The sequence below is a fragment of the Misgurnus anguillicaudatus genome, chromosome 23, assembly GCF_027580225.2.
Source record: "Misgurnus anguillicaudatus chromosome 23, ASM2758022v2, whole genome shotgun sequence".
Taxonomy (NCBI): Eukaryota; Metazoa; Chordata; class Actinopteri; order Cypriniformes; family Cobitidae; genus Misgurnus; species Misgurnus anguillicaudatus.
Window position 1 is genome coordinate 12,299,505 of NC_073359.2, and position 26,067 is coordinate 12,325,571.

The window sequence follows — 26,067 nt, forward strand, 5'->3', positions numbered from 1 at the left end:
GATAGATAGATAGATAGAGATAGAGAGAGAGAGAGAGAGAGAGAGAGAGAGAGAGAGAGAGAGAGAGAGGTAAGGGTGTGAATGTGTGGGAAAGAGAAAAGGAACAATATCAGATTTCTGATGAGTCATGAGCAGTTTTACTGGATGTAACCACTTGATGTAGCATATTCGACCGGCATAGTCTAAAGTAAAATGTTAAAGTAACACAACTTGAATTTTAAACAGAACTATTCTGTGGAAAATAATGTTAGACACTCATAGGCTACTTTTATCCGTACTTTAAGCTCCAACTCAAGATTAAAGAACAAACTCTTTTGAAATTAAGGCAAACCTATTTCCAAGCATTTAAACATAATCCTCCTGGTTTGGACGATAATGAAAAACATTAATTCAGTCAAGTGTGTCCAAACCTTTGACTGTCGCTGCACATAATTTGCAAATGTAAGGCTTAAAAATTCACAAAGACATCACAGACTTTACAGGCCTACAAAACAACTTGCAACCAGGTTTATACAAGAGGCATAACTTACAGTGGTTGAAGTATATTAAATATACCATCACATATTTTAACATGACAAAAGATGTTTAACAAGCAAGTATGATTGGATCGTCTACAATGTTTCCTCGTCTCTACAAAAATTTCAACAATTCATTTTCCAGAAGTGGATTCCAGAATTAATTAAACATTAGTAAAATAACTTAAACTGTGAACTTTACCTTACAGCCTTACATCCGTATTACAACAATATGTTAGTATTTGGTACAGTACATCAAATTAACATAATTAAGCCTAAACTGTAATATTATTGTTTACCAAATAATACTGAGAACACGAATGATAATATAAATAACAAAAATGACATTGCTTTTAAAGAAAAATAATTTTTGTACTTTTGTTCGTGTTCTCTGACTCTTGTAAATGCACAGACCCGCAGAGGGGCGCTCTCACCCCGCCGAGCGCGCCAGATCATTCGGGGGAAGAACCACTAGCAATGACAGACAGCTGGTTTTTGGTGTAACTCCTCCCACCACCGCCTTCTCTCTCCCTCTTTCACTCTTTCTTGGCTACAGAGCAGCCGATCTTCATTCCAGTGCACATGGAAAGGCAGAGGAGCTGCAGCGATACGCGCTCAGATGGTGAAATGCGCTCAGGGATTTTACGCGTAAACCCACTATAAGGTGATTTTACGGGACTTACACTGGGACCGCTTTATTATCGGACTACAACAAAATGCTATTTGAGGAGCACTTGACATTTAAACAACTATTGTCCGTATAGGGATTTCACTGTGCAACATCTATAAACGGACACGCATGTAATGAAAAATAAGGAGCGTATATTCAGTGGATGAGTTTTATCCTCCATCAGCGCAACTTTAAACATTTTGAACATCGGCTATTGGATAACATGAACTAAAAAGTGTCTATATGTTCAGGAGTTTGTGTTTTATGGAAATATATAGCCTAGCTGAGAAGAGCAGAACTGAAGTTGGAGAAGAGGGTCTATGAAGTCGGACTGAGCGTCTGAGGGATTTTACAATAACCTCCGAAGTCTCTGGTTTATGACAATGGATTATTTGCTGGTTTTATGCAGTTTTTTGCTGCCTCTCTCCTCGGCTGTTGAAGGTAAGATATTAATGGCTCTGTATTTTCCGTATGGGTTTTACGCATTAAATCAATGAACAATCAGGGTGGCACGTTACGCGTCGATTCTTATTGATGCGCGTCTATAGTTTTTGCGCTTTGGTCACCGTGAATAATAATCAGGGGTTTAAGGTTTTAGTTTGTGCGTTATAATGAATGCAGCAACATGCGTCTGGTCCGATACGCTCCAGAAGCGCAGGGGAGTTAATCTGACCATCAAGTGACACCAATACACATGCAACAAAACTGCCGAACGTCTCCCTTCTAATTGTTGTTTATTTTCTTTCACCAAAGACAATAGTTTTGTCTTTCCTAAGGGAAATGTCTCTACAGGGAGTCCCACTTTTGCAGTCTCTATTGCAGACCCAAATCCAGGGAATCGCACAAGCAAAACTCCATCTGTGGCTTGTCATTGCAATACTATTCCATTTTTTCTGGGATAATTAAATGGAGTTTTACTTTTAACCAATAAAGTGGCCAGGAACAACATTTTATTTGATACTTTGTATTTTAAAACCTTAGTAGCTTTAACTTCGGGCATTTTTGTACAGTAGCCTACTGGCAGATTGTCAAACTGTTTCTTTTTGCGTTGTGTTGTGTGCGTCTTAATCATATTTATAATGTATTTATTTAATTATGATTGAAATTAGTAATGCAGATGGCTTTTGATTTAATTAATTCTTCGAAGTCTGGACCCCCATTAGACCTCTAAGACCTACTGACACCAATAAAGATGAAAACGAGTGAGCGCTGTAGCCTAATAGATTTTAGAGTAGAATAATAATGTCGTTTTTTTTCCTTTATTATTTTTAACCCCACTCGACCGATAAACATAAAGTAGTAAACTCTATAAATGTTTATTGTAGTTCGGATTGTGGTTTTGACTGAATGTTTATTGTAGTTCAGCCTTTTGGAGGAATCCGGCAGTGAGTCACTATAGTCTATTTAATACAAATTCTTATTTTTAAGGTTATTATCGGATATTTTATCATGCAATTTTATGGCAGAGACAGCTATATTACGCTTTTTTTTCTTTTGATCCCCAAAAGGCTGTTTTATTTCACTTTACTTCCAAAGTCTCGATAAGTCATTAGGCTACCTTTTTGTTCTTATAAGGGGTTAATGATTTATAAGTTTATTTGAATTTTATTTATATTGCTGAAACGATGAATCAAATAGGCCTATATATTGAAGTTGTTAGTTGATAGCTCACAGCCTAGGTTAAATTGTATTTGCATCAAGAATGGTAGATCATTATATTAACATTGTAAAAGTTTTAAGATAAACTTTAATGAATTAATTTAGGACCTTGTACGATAAACGGGTGTAAATGTTTATATAAAGAAGTCGGCTGAGGTATATTATCTGACTGTTTGTTTTGCGTATTTCACTAGACGGAGTTAGTTTACCTGCTATCTAAGCATAATGATTATATTGTGGTGAAATGATCATGGGTGATAATAGTTATACAAATAAACCTAAACTACGTGTCAGTATTTTTCATGGTTTATAGTGCGATCCACATTACGCGTTTATTATTTTTAATAATTTTTAAATGAATTCGCACTTATTTTAAATAAAGCTACTTTTGTGTTATTGATGGCAGCGTTTTAAATGCTGTCACGTTTTTGGGGCCCTTAAAATTTTCCTCCTATAAAACCTTATTTGAATCTTAGAAAGATCAAAATGTCCAAAATGAATATGTATGTAGACTTTGCATACTTTTTAATACCGAATTCCGTACAAAAGGCCTTTTAATTTTAATTGCGCACTAAATCTCCACTTTCAATGTTTTGTTACTTTGAGTAGGCTATATTTAACTTTTTCTATAAACATATTTCATTAGAGTGAAACAGGCCTTCGTGGTGTAAGGACTAAAATATTATCAAAATGCATGGTTTTTTTATTCGTCTTCGTGCAGTGCCTTAAATGCAGTATTTTTTTTATTTAATCAGCATAATAAGCAAACGTCCTTGTGCAGAGCCTGTCGGCCTTCCTCATCTGCCATTGTCGTGATAATTCAAAGGTAAACGCAGTTAAAGCAAAAGAGCTTATTGGCGAAATAACAGACCTTGGCCATTTTGGGGGTAAACAGCATTAACATGAGAAACAGGAGAATGATTACAGGGAACATCCATCACTGAAGAGCTGTAACTTGAGTTTAAAGACTTGAGAGGAAGCGACCAAAATGTTAGCAATCTAAACGAAGGTGATCTATGACACAAACTTAACTGCTTTTAAAGTGAGCACTGTTGAATAAACATATTCATGGTTCAGTCATTGAATACTGTGGTAAAGTCACATGAATAAATTAATAACAATAACGATATTAGCTCTATATGATAAAACAAATGTAACACACAGTATATTTTAATTTGGGAATATCATAATTAAATTAGTGTTAACACAGATCATAATTATGAAATACATTTAATAAAAATATGATTATTATTATTATTAATTTGTCGTAATAGTATTACGCGAGCGTTTGAACTTTTTGACCGAGTTTAGCAGATCGATGCGCTTTTATTGATTTGTAAAGTTTGGGGTCAAAGGGGCCGTAAAATGTGCTGCATTGATCCGCTGTTCACACATATAGTGTCGGCCTATACACTCTCAGTTTATTCAATTAGAGAAAAGCCTGTTTTAATGCGCTATATATAGTAGGTTTTCATCTGTGTTTTATATTTTAAGACAGGCGGCGGTTATTAGATTTTTATCATGTAAAATAAAAGGTGAATAAAAACTTGATCATACAAACGTGAAGTAGTAAACTTTTCAAAACTTGAATGTAACTCGCCATATTGTAAGGGTGTCCCTGTTGAAATATAATTGTAAAACAACAAATAACAATAATACACACATTTTCCATTTACATAAATACATTATGAATAATAGATATTGTAACCAGCAGTTATTCATGTTTATCGTAATGTATCTACACTGTATAAAACTGTGCGGTTAAGGAACTATTTTTCACTATTATGTCCCGTAAACAATCACTTTAATTTGTGTGAACCTATATAATGTAAGCGTTTTTCATAGCCTAACAAATAATATTATTCTCTAAAATAAAACCGTTCATTTTGATACCACCACTACAAACTTTTAGGTTATTGACGAAAGTAAAATAAACTGAATTATATGTAGGCCTATTTAATATGTTTCATTAAGTTTGTCTAAGTCGGCCTAGTGGACCAGCCGCTAATTCAATCCTCCTGTGTCCTTTGAGTTTGTGCATACATTTGGTACAATGGTATATATAAATAAATACACAGAATTTTTATTAAAGTTATGCTTATAATTCACCTTAAAAGGTTTTGTTTAAAAGGTCATATGTTAAACAGAGGGCAGATTGAGGAGATTTCCACTGGCTTTGTTTCAGTAAGGAGCTCAAAGGGCCCACGGACTTAAGCTTAAAGATGCTATGAAATCCAGACACGGTCGTATGTTGTTAAATGTGCCCAAGTAAGCCCACACTGCTAACTCGCATCAGCATTAATAACCCTAACAGTCCAGGAATGCCTTGGCCGTAAAACCTGAGACATTCTGAGGAATAATAACCTGTACCGAAGCCAATATTTAACCAAGAGGTCTGTTAATTGATGAAGAAGTGGACGGGACGCTGACCGGAATGTAGAATTTGCTCTTTTTAGAGGGTCCACTCAAAAGGGCCATCCTGGCAGCTGACGGAAAGGGCCTTTACAGAGAAATAGGTCTTTGACACTCGCGACAGTGTGAGGAGAGAATGTGTCTAGGCCTGAATACTGCCAAAATCCCCCCTGGTGCTGTCTGCAGCTACTGAAGCGGAATGAGAGAGGGAAATTGAGAGCAAAAGAGAGGAGGAATTGATAGAAAAGAGAGACATCCGAGCTCGGTTTCTGTCTTTGGTTGGTAAGGAGCTAGATGGGTGGTGCTGGCAAGCGATATATCTGCTACCAAAATGCCTTTTGAAAAGGGGGGCGGTGTCGCCGAATACCCAAACAAAGTCACATGATGACAGGCACAATAAATTTTACTTTTCATCCGAATGGCCCAGCCATTCTCAGGCCCGGCCACAGCGATTTTTACATTTATAAATTTGGGCCTGGCCTGCAGGCGTGCGGTGGTTCAATGACTTTATAGTCTTGAGGTAATTTACAGTACATGAAGAGAAGGTTTTCTTCTTACTTAGGAACTACTGAGAGAAATTTGCGATATTCATGCTGCGTTTATGACTCTTATGGGTTGATTAAGGTTTTATGGTTGCTTGAAAATTGTACTGCCATAAACTCTAAAACAAACAGCATTGTGACAACCGACGCTACCGGCGTTTCACCGACTGAAAGCCTCTGCCACTGCCTATCCCAATTCTGATGTGTTTATTTGTTTATGCAACCATTTGCATCTGAAGCCACAGAAAAAACAAAGGCAGGGTTTAAAGCTAAAAGAACACTTAATAGGACAGGTTTACGTCTTTCTATGAACATGTAATGAACAGAAGTTGCATGCAGACATGCTGTATATGATCTCAGAGTATGTAACTGAGATGACGTGATCACCGCATGTAAATCCTGCTGTGCTTCTGAGAAGCAACTAACATAGTTTTACAAGAATGCCATAGTTATTACACGGTAGTGAAGACGTTTAGCAAGTCAGAGGAAAAGTTTTCAGATTTTGAGAGTTTAACTGTGATTTATGAGCATTGAAGTATTGTGGCCAATATAGTAGATTATAAATTATAAAAAGTTGGCTATACTCAGTCAATATTAAAGAAATCAAGGTTCTTTATGTTGGATGATTTTAGTCAGAAATGTCGTGTTAGTTCCCAAATCCAGTTCAAATGAGGCAACGTGTGATGTCAGAAACCCTGCAGGAAATATGTAATGCTAATGCTAGGTGCTAATGTCTGCTTTGATTAGCCATATAGCCATGTGTGAACAGGGTGGGGGGTTAGGACTAATGATGGCTACTAAACTCTATGGTCCAAATCGGACCAGACCTCTGGATTGTTAAAACATGCTTCTAATCTCCACATCAAACACCCCGAGCCCCAGGCAGGGGCCCGAAAGCACACCGGCCCTTTACCCTTTTAGTTAGCCAAATTTGCACTTTTGCTCCATGCTGTTCAGTTACACATCTGTTCGCTTTGTGGCCGACTCAAGTATTTCTGACACAATGAGTTTTGACTGCTGTGAGTTTTATGTCCGAATATATAAGGAAATATTTCATTTAACTATATTATTTATTTGTATTGTGATAATCACATTTAATATGTAAAAAACCTAACAATAAATAAAACCTAAATTCCAACAGGGTAAAGTAAGCATAGATATAGCCAATAATTAAAAGTTATATTTATGCATTTGGCAAATCTCAAATCCGCTATTGGCAGATGATAAAAATTCCATACTGTGAACCTATCTCCCTTAAACGTGTTTTCACAAACTTTTGGTCACTGAAATGAATGTATTATATGTGTGGTGGGTGATAGCACTAACACGAGGCTACCACAGTTTTATTTTATACAATAACCATGTGACTTGAATGTAAAACCACCAGACGAACTGGTGTTAGATGGAAATTCTTTTGTGGCTTGCTGTCACCTCTCCATTTGGTGTTGTGGATAAAAGCAGAAGCATTCGGCAAGGTGCAAACACAGACAGGTGAGAAACAGTTTGTTGCGTGTCGTAAAAGCCTCTGAAGGTGGTGCGCATGTCTGTTGAGTATTTTAGTCGTTTTTTGTTGCATACGATTAATGGACGAGTTGATTTATGTAAATCCAAAACCCAAGTGCCACATGCATGTAGAATAAACTTTTTTGTGCGATCCTTCATGAACTCAAAGGGATAGTTCACCGAAAAAATGTGCCATAATTTACTCACCTTCAATGAGATATTTCGAAGAATGTTTGTAACCAAGCAGATCTGAGGCACCATTGACTTCCCTAGTAGTAAAAAATATATATATTATAGAAGTGAATGGTGCCTCAGATCTGTTTGGTTATAAACATTTTCTTTAAATATCTTTATTTGTGCTCAGTAGAAATTTTTATTAGCTTGGCTCAGCTTGAGGATGAGTAAACGATCACAGATTTTGCATTTTTCAGTGAACTATCCCTTTAACATATCAGTATGGTGATTTAAAATTTATTGTTCATCACAGCATGTATAAAACTAAGTAAAACCCCCAAAAAACACATTTTTAGAGACAGAGTGTGAGTACTAATAACCGTATAATAATTTTGTAATTTAAAGTAACTGTTCTGTAATTATATGCATTAGAAAAACAATTTTGCTTTGATCAGAATGATTGCTCTGCCGCGTATTGAGCAGTCCAGCCAAGTTAGCAAACTGAGCACACTCCCCTATATGTATTCATCCTTAAATAGCATTGGGAACTGTGCATGTTTCTTTTATTTACATCTGAAGCAACCAATTTACTACAATTAGTCAAACTGTTAGTGTAAGGAATGCAGGCACTCGTTCATCTGTACAGGACAACTTGTATAGTTTTTATCGGTATTTCTACAATTATCATAATAGCAGTGCATGTCAGACCCAAAACTACATTATGAAAATTAAATGTAAGCCCAAGCAGTATTGCAAGATTCTGCGCCTTTCATCAAACTTAATTTCTTCCAATTAAACTATCAAACAATCTCTCTCACCTTCCCTTTCTTCCTTCAACACATCGTCCGATTTCTGCAGGGTCACCACCCGCATCCAATCAGCGATTCCCGGTGAATTAGTGTGACTGATCCATTTATGGCTAGTTGTCAAGGCCTGATCGATCACACTTCCATGTCACTTAGCTTTTCTGGCAAGTGCCCTTTTGAAATGTGCCAAGCCTTCTAAAGCTTCATTAACAGCTTTTTATGAGTTACCGTTTCCTCTTTCCTGCCATTCTTCTGTAAGTTATTAGACAGTATCTGTCCGGTGGTCTTTCCGTGAACCGTGCTACTGGCAGAGGCCAGAACTGTCATCGCATCTCGCACGCAATCTCGTAGATGAGATGACATATTTCGGCAGCGACCTCATAACTGCCATTTCTTAGCACAGAAATTCATTGTCGGAGCGCCAGAGAAGGACAGAGGTGATAGATATGAGGTATGCCGTGCACCCCCGAGTCACCACGAGCCGCAGCTAGTGGCTTATCTGTTATTAAAGTGCCCTCAACCTGAACTGCAGGGATCAGGACATGGGCAAATAAAGGTACAGAGAAAGACTCCATCCAAAAGGCACTTGGTACAGTATTGGTTGAGCAGTTTGTCTGAAAAGGTGCTGAGTGGAGGCACAATGGGAACAGACCGAGGCTGTGGTCAGATGGGGTTATGAATGCGGTGGGATTGAGGCAGTGCTCGGAGACTTTTCATCTTCTGCCTTGGAAAGCTGCCATGGATCTATCTCTGCATCTTAAATTTGACTAGCTCTGCCTGAGAGGAGATCATTGTTTCTGCTTTTTTCCTCTCTGTCTGTCTATCGTTCTTTCCTTCGGAGCTAGCTTGATGCGTCCTGCAAGGGATATGTGAGGGTTTTTAATGAATCTAAAAAGCCAAAGAGCATCAGTCAATGACAGCCTTGAGCCTGCACTTGAGATCAGGCCCACCTGACGGTGGGAAAGTGGAGAAGAAGGTTAGTGTCTGCATACAGAACAGGAAAATGTCGGAGAAAGAATCTGCATTGTGGTTTTATAGACAGATGCTGTTGCAACAGTTAGCGGTTTGTTTTCATCTGTATACTCGTATCTAAGGGGACGATGGCATCTAGACGCAAGTAGGCAGTGAGAGGGACGACAACCTGGTGAAAACTGAGAGAACAAGAGTGGGAATGTCACCGCCCCTTTCCACAACAGGTGGGCTTTATCCAGAAAGAGAGGGTAAAACAATGGCCCTCTTTCTGTACTCTATTTACCATCCTTCTCTTCACTTCCTTGTCAAATCTTTGGTACATTTTCCCACCATATCCACCTTCCCGGGCACCTTATGTGACAATCTCTTATCGAGGGAGCTCCTAATTGTCCTATTATTTTCCTATTTGTTATCTCACCCCTTCAGTGACACAAGAATCCCAGAAGCCGGGTAATGTGGCCTGTTTACCCGCAACACCTTTGTTATGTCCAATCTTTGATAAGATTTGCATGCACCAAGTGGTACGTCTATATGCAATGTAAGTCAAGCTCCTGCATGACAAATTTGATGCGCCCAGTCTCTCGATACTTCGTTGCCTATGGCATTTAAGAAAATCTGAGAACAGGTTCCTAAACATCACAGTAATAAAACGAAGATTTAAAAAAAATGCAGTTATCCCATACATTCCTTCAAGGCGAGTCAAACAGAGGTCTCTAACTAAGAACTAGCTTGGCAAAGTGATGTAAACTCTCGTGGGGTGTGAAAGCGAACGTATTGATGTGAAATGGAGCTGACGCTAGAAACAAATTAAAATATCCCATTGCCAGATGGGGATGGTGAACTAAGGGGCCATATTTATATCATGGGTGTGAGAAGCACCACGGGGAAACAGCTTCATTGCCACTTTTGCCCAGTTTGTATCCTCTGGGAAATAGCCTAAAAGGATGGCGATGATTAGCGATTCAATTTAAGTAGCAGTCGGTCAATGCGGCCGTCCAGAAGGAGACGGTTGTTGATGCTCCCTTTCCATCAAAACAGGTTGGCGATCGAAATCTCAGGGGACGAGGTTTCTCTTACTTGGTTAATTAAGCAGGCAATTTATCACTGTTCTTACTTATTCATAAATCTTCCCTTCGATTTAAGGCGGCTCGGTCTGAAGAGGCTAGCTAAGTAGGGGAGCACTTAAGAGCAATCTATAGTTCAACACTAGACACTGGATAATTAATCAAGATGCTACAGTACAAAGATACTTATTTTTAAAGCATATCAAAAACATATTTTTGTACTATTATCTTTTATGCCACTTTTATTAACATAGTACAGTACTTGAAATGCCACAGTTAAGCATTTCAAGTGAGCAAGCCACTTGTAGTGAAAAATATCTTAATTCTAGTTCTATTTTTGTAAAAAAATAACATGCATTCATCTAATCCGACCAATCACAATGCTTGAGTAAGCGTATATAAACCACATCACTCCTGATTTAAGCATTCCAAAGCAAGGATTTGAAAGCAAAGATGCCTAGGAAAAAATAAATCTTTGGTTGTCATCATGAACCATCCACACTTGCCAGTCCTGAGGTTGTCAAGTAAAAAAAGAAAAGGTTGATTCATGCATCCGTAAACACATACTGTATGGTCACCCCTTCAGTGATGGAACTTCAGTACAGCTGACGTATCTCCATGAGTAATCTGAGGTTCGGTCCACACCCTGTGGTTCTTTTGATGAACGCTTACATGTTCAACTCATCCTGTTTGGAGACCACCAAGAGATGTAACCTACCTGAAGCGCGTAGGTTCGCTTAAAGGTTCCAGGCAGTCAAGGTGTGGTTAGAAGTCTGTAATTATAACTGAGGCCACCAGGTCTTCATGACGAAACGTCTTTGTGTGGGTTTACTATACGTAGTACACGAAGGAGAACAATCCCAAACTTCTTATTATCTCTGTACCTGTCAATTGCGTTTCCCAGCACCTGTAGTTCCCTAATTGAAAGCCGTTATCATAAAAATAGTCTTTGTGCCACCTTTGCCATCTGTGCCGTTTGTTTCCCAGGCATTTGACATTACTGCAAACAGACTACTGCTTGTACATATACACCACATTATTGGTGCCGTTTATTGCTTCACTGTTGGGTTAGTGCAGACACTGTCAAAACCCTGTGTTTGACTTATCAGTCAATGATTGACTCTAGATTGTGCTAACCCTCCATGTCACCTGCACTACAGAAGTGATGTATTTCTCATCTCTCATACACCGTACCTGTTGACTCACCTCTATTATCTCATGAGACCATTCACCTTGGTTTCCCAATCGGCACCATTGTCCTCACATAATAGTTGTGCTATGTTTTACTGCCACAATTGCAGCTATGCATACGTTTGACACATATTTTATGTATTTATATCAAATTCTGTCTGTGTTTCATAAGTTTCATAATCTAATGTTTAGATCAGGGAAGTCATTGATTTCAATTTTTGACATGACCTTACTCAGTCAATATTAAAGATATCAAGGTTATATTTTTACAGAATGATCTTTAAATTATGTAGGATGAATTTATGTAAAAAACTGACAGGCCAATACATTATAATGCCAATGAATGATGATGAATATAAATGATAAAGCTAGCAAAAGCTTCACCCCGATAGCATGGATATAATAATTTTGATGCCATATTGCTTTGCATTCCCAAGTCTTAGCCCTGACTTCTTTTGCAATACAAATGTTGCATTATTTGTCACAATTATTAAGCACATTTTACCCATCTCATGCCTCCTCCATCTCAAACCCCCCTCTGCCTTCTCACCAGGCCATCTACAGAGACCCATAAATCAATGGAGCTCAGTAGCCTGTCGGGGGTTTACTTCTGTTGGGGGTATTGGTGGCCCGAGCTCCCCGGCCGTTGGCTTTAGTTACACATCAATGAAGGGTGAATAATACATTAGTCAGCCCCTGACAGTACAGCTCTACCCAGTCAGGCAGACGGACTCTCCCCTGGCCCTTCATCAGCGCATCTGTGCTATAATAAGCCTCTGGAGATCTACCTCATCTTGGCCTACCTGATTTACTTACTGTGTATGCAAATATTATGATATTTTAATGCTCGCTATGGGGGGTTAAGCAGAAGCTTGTATATAGAGATGGGGTATGAATAGGCTGTAACGGAAAGAGGCTATGTATATTCTTTGTCCAGGTTTAGAGACGACCCAGGCAGTAGCCTTCTCCACAGTCTCATTTATATCCAGAAATGTTTCGGTGACACACACACATTCCCGAAAAACATGCACACTCTCCCTCCAAATATACCATGTTTTTTTATTAAATTGTTCGGAGACACCTAAACCCCTGGCCATATGGGGCACCCTAGAATTGGATGTCAGACGTTCTATCAACCTTCTCCAGCGTAATTGCCCAGAAATGAACTTCCATCGCTAATACCTTCTGTCACAATCTGCGAGTCAATTTGCAGTAAGTGAAACACTTAAGTGCATGATCGCCAGCAACCCAGACACCCATGTGTGTCCTAATCAGGCAGTTGTTGCCATTTTAATCAACAGCCAGAAGTCAGGGGTGGAGCCTGCTTAGGATCAGACGGTCACGTCTTGCAAACAAATTACTCTCGTGACTGTCTGGCGTACAGTCTGCCAGCCTGTGCGTCTGTGTGCCGAAAAACCATTTAAAGAGGTCTAACAAGTCAAGTTATTACCGCAGCCAAGTGCGAGATTAATTAACTGAACGGGAATTAAGGAGGAGGCAGACAAGATCTTGCAGACCAGCGTGGGGAGAATCATAACCAACTGAAATGTATTTGCTCCAGCCATTCGGGAATGGGCAGGAAAGCTACTAGTTATGAACTTCAAATAGCCAATTTGTAGATAGTGAATGATGTTCCTGTGATGTTTTAGTAGCGTAAAGGTCGCCAGTTCGATTCCCAAGGAACACCAATACTAATGTACCCTATAATATGCATAAATAAATTACGTTACAACATCGCACGTAGATCCAAAAAGGAGTAAATCACCATATGTTGTATATATTATAAATGTACATCCAGCGTTATGCTCAGTTGTGAGATCGTTTCAAATTTGCTTAGCGTGTGCCGTATTTTTGAGGTTTATTTGATGATCCCAAGTGTGTGGCCAGAAGGGGCCTTTGATCTATATGAAACCATAAATGAATGGAAGTATAAATGATAGCCTTCCTTTCACTCAGAAGAGTGACAAACCCACCTAACCACGCTGAAGTCACCGGTCTCATTCAGAGCTCCTGCGTAGGCGTGTATTTGTATTTGTGCGTGTATTTGTCGGCTCAACAGTCACAAAAGCCCTACCCAACCGCATTCCTGCCAGTTACTGCCTAACCTTTCTTTGTTGTTACGTCCCTGACCTGAATCAGATAATGATAATGATCGAGCAGGTAAACATTAACAAACAGCTCTGGGTTTAATGAGCTAACGTGAGAAGAGGCAGCCGAAGAAAGCTGCGCCGCCTCGGGCTAGTCTGTCACATGTGGCAAGAAATGTAAAAAGAGAAAGACCAAAGAACTTCAGATAATAACTGCGGCGAGCTGAAACCATTAGACATGTTTTCTTTTTGTTTGAGCAGGTAAACCGCAACATATCCTGCTAATTAGCATGCAGCGTGACAGCTTAAAATGAGGTATAGATTTGTCTCCGGCAGGGGTTGCCAGTGCTTACATGTGATGGCGGTGGGGAAGTTAGCGTGGTTCTCAAAAAATGAAAAGGAACCTCAGTGTCTGACCCAGACTGTATTTGAAACGCCATGAAGCGATGGAAAGCCACTGGCACGCTGGAAATGTGGACCACATCAGTTCAGTTGCTGCCGACGAACGGCTGTCCCGTGATGCGAAGCAGAAATCTCATATTATATTTAACAGTCATTAAAGGTTACTGTATGTTTGTGTGGTAAGATGATATTGTATATTTGGCTGATGACTATATCAAGGGCAACTTTATCTAATATCCAATTCAAAGCAGAACTTTACTATTGAAGCCAACCAACCAATGATTCTATAAAGGTATAATTAAGTTGGAACAACTTAAAAAATATATTTTTTTGGTAACACCTAAAAATGTTTAAGGAAAAAATACTTTTAGTGAAAAATTTACGTTGATAAAAACTACACTGCAAAAAATGATTTTCAAGAAAAAAAATCTTAGTTTTATCTTGTTTTCAGTAAAATATCTAAAAATTCTTAAATTAAGATGCTTTTGCTTGATGAGCAAAACGACCCAAGAAAATAAGTCTAGTTTTTAGACCAAATACATATCACATTTAAGTAATTTTTTGCATAAAACAAGCAAAAAAAATCTGCCAATGGGGGATTAGCACACTTTTCTTGAATTTTTCTTGAATTTAGTCTTTAATAAAAAGTTCAAGATTTTTTGCCTACCCCATTGGTAGATTTTTTTGCTTGTTTTATGCACAAAATCACTTAAATTTGATATTTTTGGACTTATTTTCTTGGGTCATTTTGCTCATCAAGAAAAAGCATCTTAATTTAAGAATTTTTAGATATTTTTACTAAAAACAAGACAAAAATACTAAGAAATCTTTTTCTTAAAATTTATTTTTTGCAGTGTACTCAGTGGATTCAACTTTTCACATTTTACAATGCAACAATGCTATACAAGAACCATTTTTGGTTGTCCAAAGAACCTTTAAAGTCGTGATGCACCAATATATCGGCCTATAATCAGCATTTTTGGTTGTTTAAAAGTAGCCGATGATCAGGGCAGATTGTATCATGGCAATCCTAACAAAAAACCTTATAGGAACTTTTGCGCAAGAGTGTATTGTGCTCAAATCTTCATTTTTTTATAAGGTTCGACTAGTCGTCCAACATTTATAAGTGAGGTCACTATAGATTATATGGATTTTTTTTGCACTTTAATTAACGTCCTGTGCTTTATTGCACGCGTACGACACCTCCAGCTGACATCCCTGTTCACTCACTCACATTTCGTGCATGCACATATTGATCATAAAGAGTAATGTCACGACTCTGACATCATCCCCGATGTCTCCCTCCACAAACATCTTGTCTAAAGTAAAACAGAAGCATTTCAAGAACTGCCATACTCTGAAGTACCTCCTTAGTGTTATACCATGGCAAACACCTTCCAGTGGTCCCCGGGGATAATGCCATTACCATATATTTAGCCTGGATGTCTGCTGGCTGCCTCAGCAGAGGTATAATGAATGTGTCAAAGGGAGGCAAGTGCGGCAAGCGGGCTGCTGGAAAGATGGAGATGAGTCCCTGGACAGCATCTAGAGCAGACAGTTCTTCTCTGCAGCTGACAGGCAAGGCCAGTGGGCAGCTTGGTGCCAAAATACCTTTATAATGAACCCGGAATAGAGCAACGGGTAAGTCACGAGTAGTTCCTAGCCTGTTCCTGGCTTTGACTACAAAACACAATGGGCTAAGAGGGAATGCAGAGGTATTTCCAATAACAGCATGTCTAGATCTTTGTTCCTTTGCGAGGATGTTTGCTTTTTTCTGTTTTTTATTATTACTGTTTTAAACGTAGATAATGATGATGGCTCACGCTAATGGTAGAATTCCAGCTTACCAGTGCAGTGTTTGGAAGGTGTTTGTGTATCACAGCCAACTATATCAGAAATAACATTTTGATGTTAAAGAGCGCCCACCCTATTGTTGAAAAACAGTAGAGACCACCTAAAACATATAAAGGGTACCAAAAAGAATTTGGGCACCTATGCCACACTTTAAAATGTATAAACATGAATGCATTAAATAACATAAGAACTATGTTAACACGTCTAGCCATTTTGTAATTACTACCAAGTCATTCTAATGAGTTTGGTGGATGACATGCAGGTGTTCAAGTAAACTAACCACGTGTGATTTATTTGACTAACATTTCATAAAAAGAAAGCCTAAATATGCTTTGTCCTCATTTTTCATTTTTTTTGTCTTGTTTTAAGTAAAAATATTTAAAAATTCTTAAATTAAAATGTATTTTCTTGATGAGCAAAATGACCTAGGAAAATAAGTCTAGTTTTTCGACAAAAAATATAAACTTTAAGTAAATTAGCACTTAAAACAAGCAAAAAAATCTGCCAATGGAATAAGAAAAATTTTCCTGAAATAAGTTTACTTTGTTTCATAAACACTTAATGCAAGAAAATTTTTCTTATTCCATTGGCAGATTTTTTTATACTAAGTAAGAAAGTAATTTTTTACAGTTCACACGGCAAAAATTATTTTAAAGAAAAAAATCTTAGTATTTTTGTCTTGTTTTCAGTAAAAATATCTAAAATTTCTTAAATTATATATAAATTTAAGAAATTTTAGATATCTTTACTGAAAACAAGACAAAAATACTAAGATTTTTATTTTTTTGAAAATCATTTTTTTTTTTGCAGTGCACAATAAGATTGTATTTGTAAACATTAGTAAATGTGTTAGCTTACATGAAGTAACAATGAGCAATATAGTTTCTCAGCATTTCTTTGTTTTTATTAGTTCATGTTAATACAGTTGGTCTTGTAAGTTCGTTGTGCATTAACAGTTATATCTTTTGATTTAAAAAAAGGAGTGGCAGTTTAAGTGGCGGTTTAGACTTGTCCTAGACTAAAATTAATGTACGAGCTGTCCAAACTGAAAACAACTTGCATTGACATATTTTAAAATACATCCGTGCCCCTTGTTTTGCCTCCAAATGCACACAAGTAATGTTTTTAGGAAGTCATGTTTGTTTAAATTAGTTATATTTCCTAAATAAACTAAGACCTAGTCTTGGTTTAAGATAATCCCTGTCCGGGAAAATGCCCCACTGTGTCTAGATACTTTTTAGGGCCAACGTATATTGTTTACGCCACATTTTATTTGACATAAAATCGCACATCCATATTGATGCTCTACATACATTCGTTCTGTTTCATAAATCACGCCAATGTCCTCACAGTCTTTTGTGATTTATGTAGAGAACATCGGTACAGTTCATAGCAGGTTGTTGGTACCAGGTGCCAGATTTTGCGACGTAGGTTGACTGAGATCTGACTTGTGGGTAACGACGCATTGAACTCTATTGAGCGTGGCGTCATGTTTTAGGCAGTTTCAAACATTGGCATTGGCAGACTTGCATTCCTGGCAGTTTATTACAGCCAGAGTAGAATTTCAACCAGAACGAGAAAATCAATCAAAACATAGTTATTGTGATTATAGCCTTTTAATGTCTTTCACTTGAGGAGAAGATGTGTTTGACAATTGGTTAAAATGTGCTTATGTCGATCCTGAGCCAATGTAGGATTCCGCACGCTCGCCGGATTGCAATTTTCTTAATTTATTCCAAAAATGCATTGATGGTCATGATTATTTTTCAGTCCTTTATTTTAAAAGTTGTAAATGCACACCTGTGGTTGCACACTCTGATCATATTAAACATACCTTATTGTATACATAAACTGTATACATAGCTGAATTGGTAGGGCAGTGCATTAGCAGTGCAACGATCATGGGTTGGCCCCCAAAGAACACACATAGCTTGAATAAGTCACTTTGAATAAAATGATTCACATTTACGCATTTGGCAAACCATTTATTCAAACTTACAGTGCATTAAAAGTTATACATTTTATCAGTATGTGTGTTCCTTGGGATTGAACCCTAATTGTGTTTTCACTGCTCAACGCAACGCTCTACTACTGAGCTACTGGAACGCCCGCCAAAATCATCTGCCATGTAAATGAAATGTAAAATCAACCTTGCATGACTTCAACTTTGGCTTTATTTTACAATTTACACAAATAGCAATGCTAACAAATGCAAAAATCTCAAATCATAACCTTGAGACTTAGTTATATCTCTAAACCTATTTTGACTTGAGTTTCTGTAGAAATCTCAATGTTGTAAAGGTCATTTCAGACAGTTCTTACAAAACTTAATGTATGTGTGTAGAACATAAAGTAAGTTGCTTCTGTTTTATTAGTTCCTTATTGCTATGACCTTAAGTGACCTGCATACTTAAAATAGTCAAACTGTCCCACCACCTCTTCTACAACTTCCTCTACCCCCTCAACCTGTTTACTTATGACTGCTTAAATTTTAGGGATTTCATCTGTATTTATTGTAGCTGGGTCTGCTTTCCAGGGACAGTCATGGAGACCTCGGAAGTGTGATAGACAGACGTAGGAAGAGAGAAGGGGTTTTTAAAGATATAGGGGATGGGGGAGAATAAAGTGGATGGAAAGGCTGTAATCAGCGAGGCCTGTCAAAATACTTCCTGTTGACTGATATAGCGTTGGACATTGGGGAGAGCAGTCAAGAGATTGTAAAGGTGTGAGTGAAACTTAAGAAAGAAAGGAGATAGAAACCTTGCCTACAGTTTTAAAATCTACACTTAATATGATGTAAATGCAATTGCATTTGTGCAATAGTTTGGGTTGATTTAAAATTTTTGTTACTGCATACTTCTATTTTTGTTATCTTAGTTTTGATGTTTAAAAAAGGCGGAAAGCATCAAAAATAAGCAGGCAGTACTTTAGCATTGAAGTTTATTGTGTGTGAAACTCTTTATTACGATCATTGTACACAAACAAAAAGTCAAAGAGAAACGTAGACACAAAGAAAACTCCAATGCTTAGATCTTCTGAACAATATCACGACCATGAATATGATGGTGGGGTGTATCTTGTAATCACATGTTCTGACTCACACTGTATATTACTTCGGCTGTCATTTTGGGCTCAGGAAACCACAAACATCGCATCATAAAAGTCCAGCTGTCTTTCTCTCTGATCAGCAAACACTATCATTAAATGTTGCGTAGCGATACCCAGCACGTCAACGCTGCTGAATACGTCAGCGTTTTCAGTGTTTCGAAGGAAACAACTGTGAACAAAGCTTATGCTATTTGCCTTGTGGCTACACACTAATTCCTCTCTACAAGAAAATAAAAAAGGACTATAATTGATTATATTCTTGTAGAAATGCGAATGGTCGCCTCTCATGCAGTGTCGAATCAACGATATCGGAATACGCCGACGTGTTAGCCTAAGCGCTCATTAATAGCTGATGGTGCTTTATCTCCATCTCAAAGCATCTTGTGTCCTGTCTAGCCACAACAGTGTAACTGATGTGCTGCATTGTGACTATTTGACTAAGTGCTTCGTGGGACATGCAGTGAATTCATAGGAATCGACCACAATACATTGCAACCGTTGGGTTTTTCGGGTGAAGGGGTGCTGGGAAGGTCTCCTTGGGTTAAACAGATGACATTATCCCCGGCTTCTTTAGGAGTTCTTTTACATAGGCATGCTAGCTAGGACACACACTTAGCCACTCAGAGCACATACTTGCAAGGACACCTGGTTAGCAGACAGTTGCCCCAGGGGCTGCCTGTTCATTAGATTGACTCTGCTCTGTAATTAAAGGCCTTGGAAAAGAAAGATAATAGAACGAATGAAAAAGGGGTGGGTTGGAGGTGAAATGTCCTTTTCTCTGGCAGACCACGGACAGACTACAGGGTTCACGGGCTTCTCTTTGCAGTCGTACGCTTGCTCACACCATCGGACAGGCTTTTAATATTCATCTTGGTCGCAGTATGAACCCTGCAAGCTCGTTTAGGGGCTGTCTGGGAGTGTGGCTGCTGCATCTGACTCTTTGTGATCAAAGCCAACAGGCTCATTTTCCAAAGTCCCCCGATGATGGCAGCTTCAAAATCAGGCCCCCTAAGACTCGTAGTCCCGCAGTCTTCTAAAGTCCTCCGAAGATCTAATTAACACAACAAACAAAAATGTAGCCGTGTACTTATGCTCTTTGTCGCCTTGGTGTCCCGAGCTGTCAACGTAACTAGCATTGATACTGTTAGTTGTTCGAGAATAGCGCAATAAATGCGAAAATGATCATAAGTGATACTAAAACTGATTTTAGGAAGCTCACAAATGTTCTACATAGGAAATAAAGCTTATTCTATGCTTTTGTGTCAGTTCTAATCTTTCAAAACATTACAAAATGTTAAAATGATTCCAGAATTGTAAATTGGGAAAAGTCAATGCTTTTATAAAATTACATATTAAAGCTGAAAGATGCTAACTTTAAGTCATCGGAAACTCGCATCATTGCTTCGGTAGCATTGACAGTGGACCTTGTTAGTACACAAAAGGTCGAGAGAAAGAGAGAGAGAGTGACAGCCATTGTGCTGTGACTGACGGCAAGTGGACGGATTGGGATTAGGAGTCTCCTTTCATGGAATTCCCATGGAGGATTCAGAGTGTTGGAGATCCAGCCACCTACATCAAGAACCGTCGACCAATTAGAGATTGAACGCCAACTCGCCAAAAGCAACCCTCTCTTCTAATCACCACACTCCAGCGTAGCACAAAAGCCCGAGCGGCTCACCACATTTCAATTTAAATAGAATCCCCCCTCCTTCTTCCCTCCGACCTCTTTCAGGGCCTTTCCTCTCTCCCCATGACCCCCCCAAACACACACTTTATTTCGGCTTCACGTAACCCCCCAAGAGCTAATAAAAGCAGTAACAAAAGCGTATACAAAGCAATCAGTCTAATAGCTTTAATAAGTTTAATGCAGTGTTTTCCCCATGCTGTTGACACATCTCTGTGTTAGGTGGCAAAACAGAGCTCAAGTGTTTGGAGACAGACAGAGTGTCGCTTTTTATGTTTTGCCATGTGTGGCCTCCCATTCGCAGAAAGACATTAAGTTTTCAAGTCAATAGAAATTTTGAATATGAGGATGTAAGTCAAAATTCAGAATTTTTTTCAGTTGAATAAAAAAATGTTTAGGTAAAAATAAAAATATATGGTGATTTAGTTAATCAGAAATATTAAAATAATCAGAATAAACAATTCTTATAACAAGTGATATAGTTCATTGCCCATCTGCAGGGTTTGTTTGTTTTCCAAGCAATGTGTTCATATAATACAACATGTTATCAGCTCATCCAATCAGAAAATTTAAAATGGACACAAAATTTAGTTTATTTTTTTTAACATACCAAATTCTGTTCAGGCGATTCTACTTTTCCATCCATTTTTGTTGCTTTGCAGGTCTGCTTATGGTTCCTAACCTCTAAACAATTTAAACTAAAAGAAATGGCTCAAGCTGAAAACAGTTGGGCTGAAATCCTGTGGTAATCTCTCACCTGTCTGCCCACACGGCCCTTAGTCAGTTTCTAAATCCAGTGCACATTCTTTGTATCAATAGACGTGGTTTTGTTCACATACTCTTCTTTTTCAGAAAGATTCCTCACTTGAACAAAAGCATATTTTAAGGCGCTTGTAAATGCACAGAATGAATGCGCATGTGTGTGTTGTTCCTGAGAAAAGTATTCGTCTATTATTAAGCCTGCTCTGTCATTAGCGGATTAGAATGTAAAGTATGACCTTTCTTAAATAAATATGTGTGTGTGTCTGCAAATGTGTGTTTTAACATGCAACTCTGAGAATTTGAGTTTGCCATTGAGTATGTTTATATGATGTGTTTAGTGTATCAACCAGAAACAATGAATAAACGTTTAACCATTTACTCATGTTTTCATATTTTCGTTTTAGTTTCCTAAACATTCGGCTACACATTCGCTAAATCATCAATCATTTTTCAACAGTCAATATTTACATTTCCTAGTAAAACTTTACAGGGAAGTTTACTGTGTACTACAAGGCTGTTAAACGCATTTTAACGTTATGTCAAGCTTAATTGATTACTAGTTGTTAAAACTAGATGTAAAAACTAGTGAATAATACTATACATTGATATTTAAGTGTACATTTTAAACTTATGGCTTTTTTCTATTATGCATTGTATAATATTGTTGTGATATATTGAAATTACAGAACTATTGCAAACATGCATACCGTGATACACATATTTATACAAATAATTATAAAAGTTATAGTCGAAGTTTTCAATTGCTGCACCTAGATCAGAGACTGATGAGATAGATAGATGTATGTTGTTATATAGTTTTGTAGTTATTTACTATTTAGTTATTGAATTTTTGATTATTCTTCAAATTGATTTCGCAAACTTAAAGAATTATCGTATATCGCATAACTAAGCAAGTAATTGCTTATTGCATTTTCTTTATTTTTGTGCAGCCCTATTGTGAAGTAAATTATGCTTTGTATAATTTTACCATATGTCCCATATCATTTTACACAATTAATAAACAGACACAGACAAAGTTTGTTGTGTTTATTTGCAATTACATTTATTTACCGTTTTACATATACTCCAGTTTTCACACTTTAAATTTCATAGTTAAGTAGACTTTTATGGTAGGTAATTTATGCGTCAATCTCAAATGTTCCGCCTCACTAACTCATGCTTATGTCCTCGGGTTAATGGTTTAAAGTTGAACTATTCTCAATCCTCAAACACCGTTTACTACTAAAGAAATGCTGTCCACGTGTTATGCAAAGAAACAGATTTTTTTCAAAGCTTGTTTGTGGATTTGCCCGTTGGGTTTCTACAGGACCTGGCTTTAAAAAATACCCATAACTCCCAGTTTTTCCTCGAATGAAAAACAGGAAATAAACCCCTGGCTCTATGTAGCTCAAACAAAACTTTCCCTGTTTGGAGCGATGGAGCCATTTTAACTGTGGCAAAAAGCAACCGTGGGTCATAATGGAGGCACCGTACCGTCGTCATCTCCGTGCTGAAGCGTGAATGAATCGTGGCATTGAGGGCACGGCCTCTCGTACCCCTGACTGCGACAGACCGGGGTGAGGGGTGGGTCACCCTCTGCTGTGTTTTCGTATTGAGCCAGGACTGCTTTCTCATCTAAAAGCGCGCTCGGTCGACACAATGCTCAGCTTTGCTGTTTTTCAGTGCAGCTTACAAAATGCAAACAAAACAGAAGCCCGCCGAACACTCTGAGTCAGTCGCGGCATGCACCGCGAACGTTCCCCCATTTCACTGAGTCAGAACTGAGGCTCTTACAAACACACGCTTACTTTTCCTCTGTTTTCCCTTTTTCTTGCATTTTATTCGCCCCAGTACCTGCATGCCAGCTTTTTGTCAGCATGAAGTGAATGCTGGCGGCTGAAAAAGAAGTCTCTTTTTCAACTATGAAAGCTTTCAAAGAGTGCTTTAAAATGTCATCGTGTCTATCTGTCAATGACAGAATACGACAGTCCCAATACAGTCCGTGTCATCCAAAAAAAACATCAGTAGTTTAGTTAAAAATCAGACTGTGTTAGAAACATCTCATGCACCCCCAATAAGCGTGGCCGCATGCTTCAAGCGATTTGCATGTATTTATTTAGCAGTCGCAATTATCCAAAGCAAATTTTCTGTGTCACTGCATGTAGATGACAGACATATGCTATATTCTGTTAAGTCTTGTGCATAACTTTACATTTTTGTTCGTTGTTTTCTTTTAAAGCTGCATTTAACCAAAATTATGTGTTAGCAAAATGGCCGATTGACCATCGGCTGTGTTTGGCTGTAATCTCGGACGCATCGGGACGGATTAGCGTTACGCTACAAATGCGATGTGTTCACGTGCATTTCTGACTGACTGCTTCACAATGTGGTTTGAGCGAGGCACTCACAAAGTGTTTACACTAAGTGTGGTCCGCTTGTAAGAGGATTACCTGAGACGGATGTTAACTCTACACTTAAAAAAAAAACGTATCCCAGCTGTCACTGGGCAGTACCCTTTAATAAGGTGAACCTCTGAGGTACTAATATGAAATCTTTACTTTTTAAAAGGGTTTTACCTAAGTGACAGTGCAGGTGTATATAAATGGAGTCGGTCCACCATTCATTTATTACAGGGTTATAAATATACTTTCTAGTACTATCTAGTAGCGTGATTTTTGATCATTATTTAAAACAATCTCACGCATTTCTGTAAAACATAGAAGCATGGTGCAGTTGTATCAAACAGCTATAAATAAACAGCCAAAGCAGGTGGCAGGAAGTAAAATGGTTGTCTCAATGTGTTTGTAGTCTATGCTGAATGAGAGTGCTTTCATTATAATAAAGACAGAGAACTGCACATATGGCCGGTGGGAAGAAAATTGAAGAACAAAGCAAAACAGACAGACAGAGCATATTGGGTATTGAGGAAATTGTGCAGATCTTCCTTTGTGACTTTTTATGGTGTCATTCCAGAGCTCCTTTGCTCGGTTATATATCCTCTTGAGTTTTACGGCTGCTAGCTTAAGGGATGTTTTGTGTTCATGTACGTTCTGGGAAGGGGAGAAGGTTGCCTTTCAAAAACACTTAGCTTTTCTTTCCCGCCCTGCAAATACACGCTTAATTAAATCTAATTAGAGGAGGGCTGTCATAAATCTTTGACAATGCCTTCTGGATCACCCACAAAGCTGTTTTCCCTTTCCACCATCTTTTCAATGCTGATTAGCATGATAGTGTTTCTCTGTTCCTGCGCCCATGAATGTACCGCAATGCATTAATATCTATTAGCCATATGGACAGTGACAGTTATGCGTTGCTTTGGTCCTGCAAAGTGTGAAATCAATTCTTTCCAATGTTTTTTATTTGATTTCATTTGGTCAATTTGTGGTATTTGATCAGCTCAGTGAATCTTTGCTGTTTGTCCGCAGAAACACTGATGGACACCAAATGGGCCACAACCGAACTCGCCTGGACTTCGCATCCTGAAACTGGGGTGAGTTGCTATTTTTGTGTGTTTATTTTGAAGCACATTACTTGTGTATATCTTTGGTAAAAATAATGTACATCTCACAAATAAAGCATCGTTCACATTTCACCCAGAAATGAAAAGATGCTATCTTGGTTAAAGTTGTCAAAAATGTGCATCGTCACATTATTGTACATATAAAATGTATAAGTGAGAAACATCCATAAGTATCATTTAAACTATCAAGTGGCTGAGTTACAGTACAGTGTGTGAAACACAGGAAGCTCTGAGTTGAATCAGATAAAGTCAAATCCCAGATCAGATTTCACCCCTGTCTCAAATTCATTCTCCGGAAGTGAAATTTGTGCCCGTAAGCTTTTAGAAGAAACACAGATAACTATTTTTGTAACTTTGACGATAAACAGACACTCTTATATTCTATAATACTCATTTTCCTCATATTCACCCAGCATTTGGCTTTTTACTCACCTCTGTTCCTCAAATTCTAAACTTTAGGGTCTTGCATGTTCCCCATTCCTGCCCTCCGCCTGCACCGTCCCAGCTGTTGCGTACACCCCTCCCTAAAACCTTTACTTCCGAGTAACTTAGCACCAATGCACCGAGGCACAAGAGCAGACCCAGTGACACAAATCGGTCAGAATCTCACCTTCCCTGTCCATATATTATTCTTGTAAATATCCCTCCCCGCTGCCATAAAAGCACTAAAACTCCCACTAACACAATGGGTCACAGCTAAGCCCACTTTGCACCCTAACAGATGCTTCCATTCAGCCAGGCTCTTTTCCTTCTGCACCCCGTCATGCACACGGCAATACATTACACCCGTCCCGCCCCACTGTATTTTAGGAATGACAGGGAAATGTGGCACCAGTGAGGCATTTTCGTAAATTTCCCTGTGTTCTGGCAGTTTATTTTCGGTCTCCCCACTGGGACAAATCCCACATAAACACTCGGGTTACATTTCAAATCTCAAAATGATAAGAAATACTTTACATAAAGGAAATCAAACCCATTCCCAATTTTGCATGTGACACTATTTGGAATAAATTAAAGAAATACAAATGTATCACTGTCAGAAAATATTTCCCTAGCTATCACTGGGGCAGTGCCCCTTAAAAAGTACAAATTAGAGGTACATAAAAGTATACATATCTATACTTAAATAGTACATATTTGGA

At 38.2% G+C, this 26,067-nt stretch overlaps 1 protein-coding gene across 5 annotated transcripts in view; it reads left to right on the plus strand.

Annotated features, from left to right (window-relative positions):
- Window positions 1–1,061: 1,061 nt before the first annotated feature.
- Window positions 1,062–26,067, plus strand: part of LOC129453422 (ephrin type-B receptor 3) — a 45,049-nt gene continuing 20,043 nt past the window's right edge. For 3 of the 5 annotated variants that reach the window (XM_055217660.2, XM_055217661.2, XM_055217665.2), the window contains exons 1-2: window positions 1,062–1,626; window positions 24,831–24,895. In XM_055217660.2, coding sequence (XP_055073635.2) covers window positions 1,563–1,626; window positions 24,831–24,895 — 129 coding nt within the window. In that variant the 5' untranslated portion in view covers window positions 1,062–1,562. The remainder of the gene's footprint in view (window positions 1,627–24,830; window positions 24,896–26,067) is intronic. The other 2 variants (XM_055217662.2, XM_055217663.2) reach the window with 1 other exon arrangement.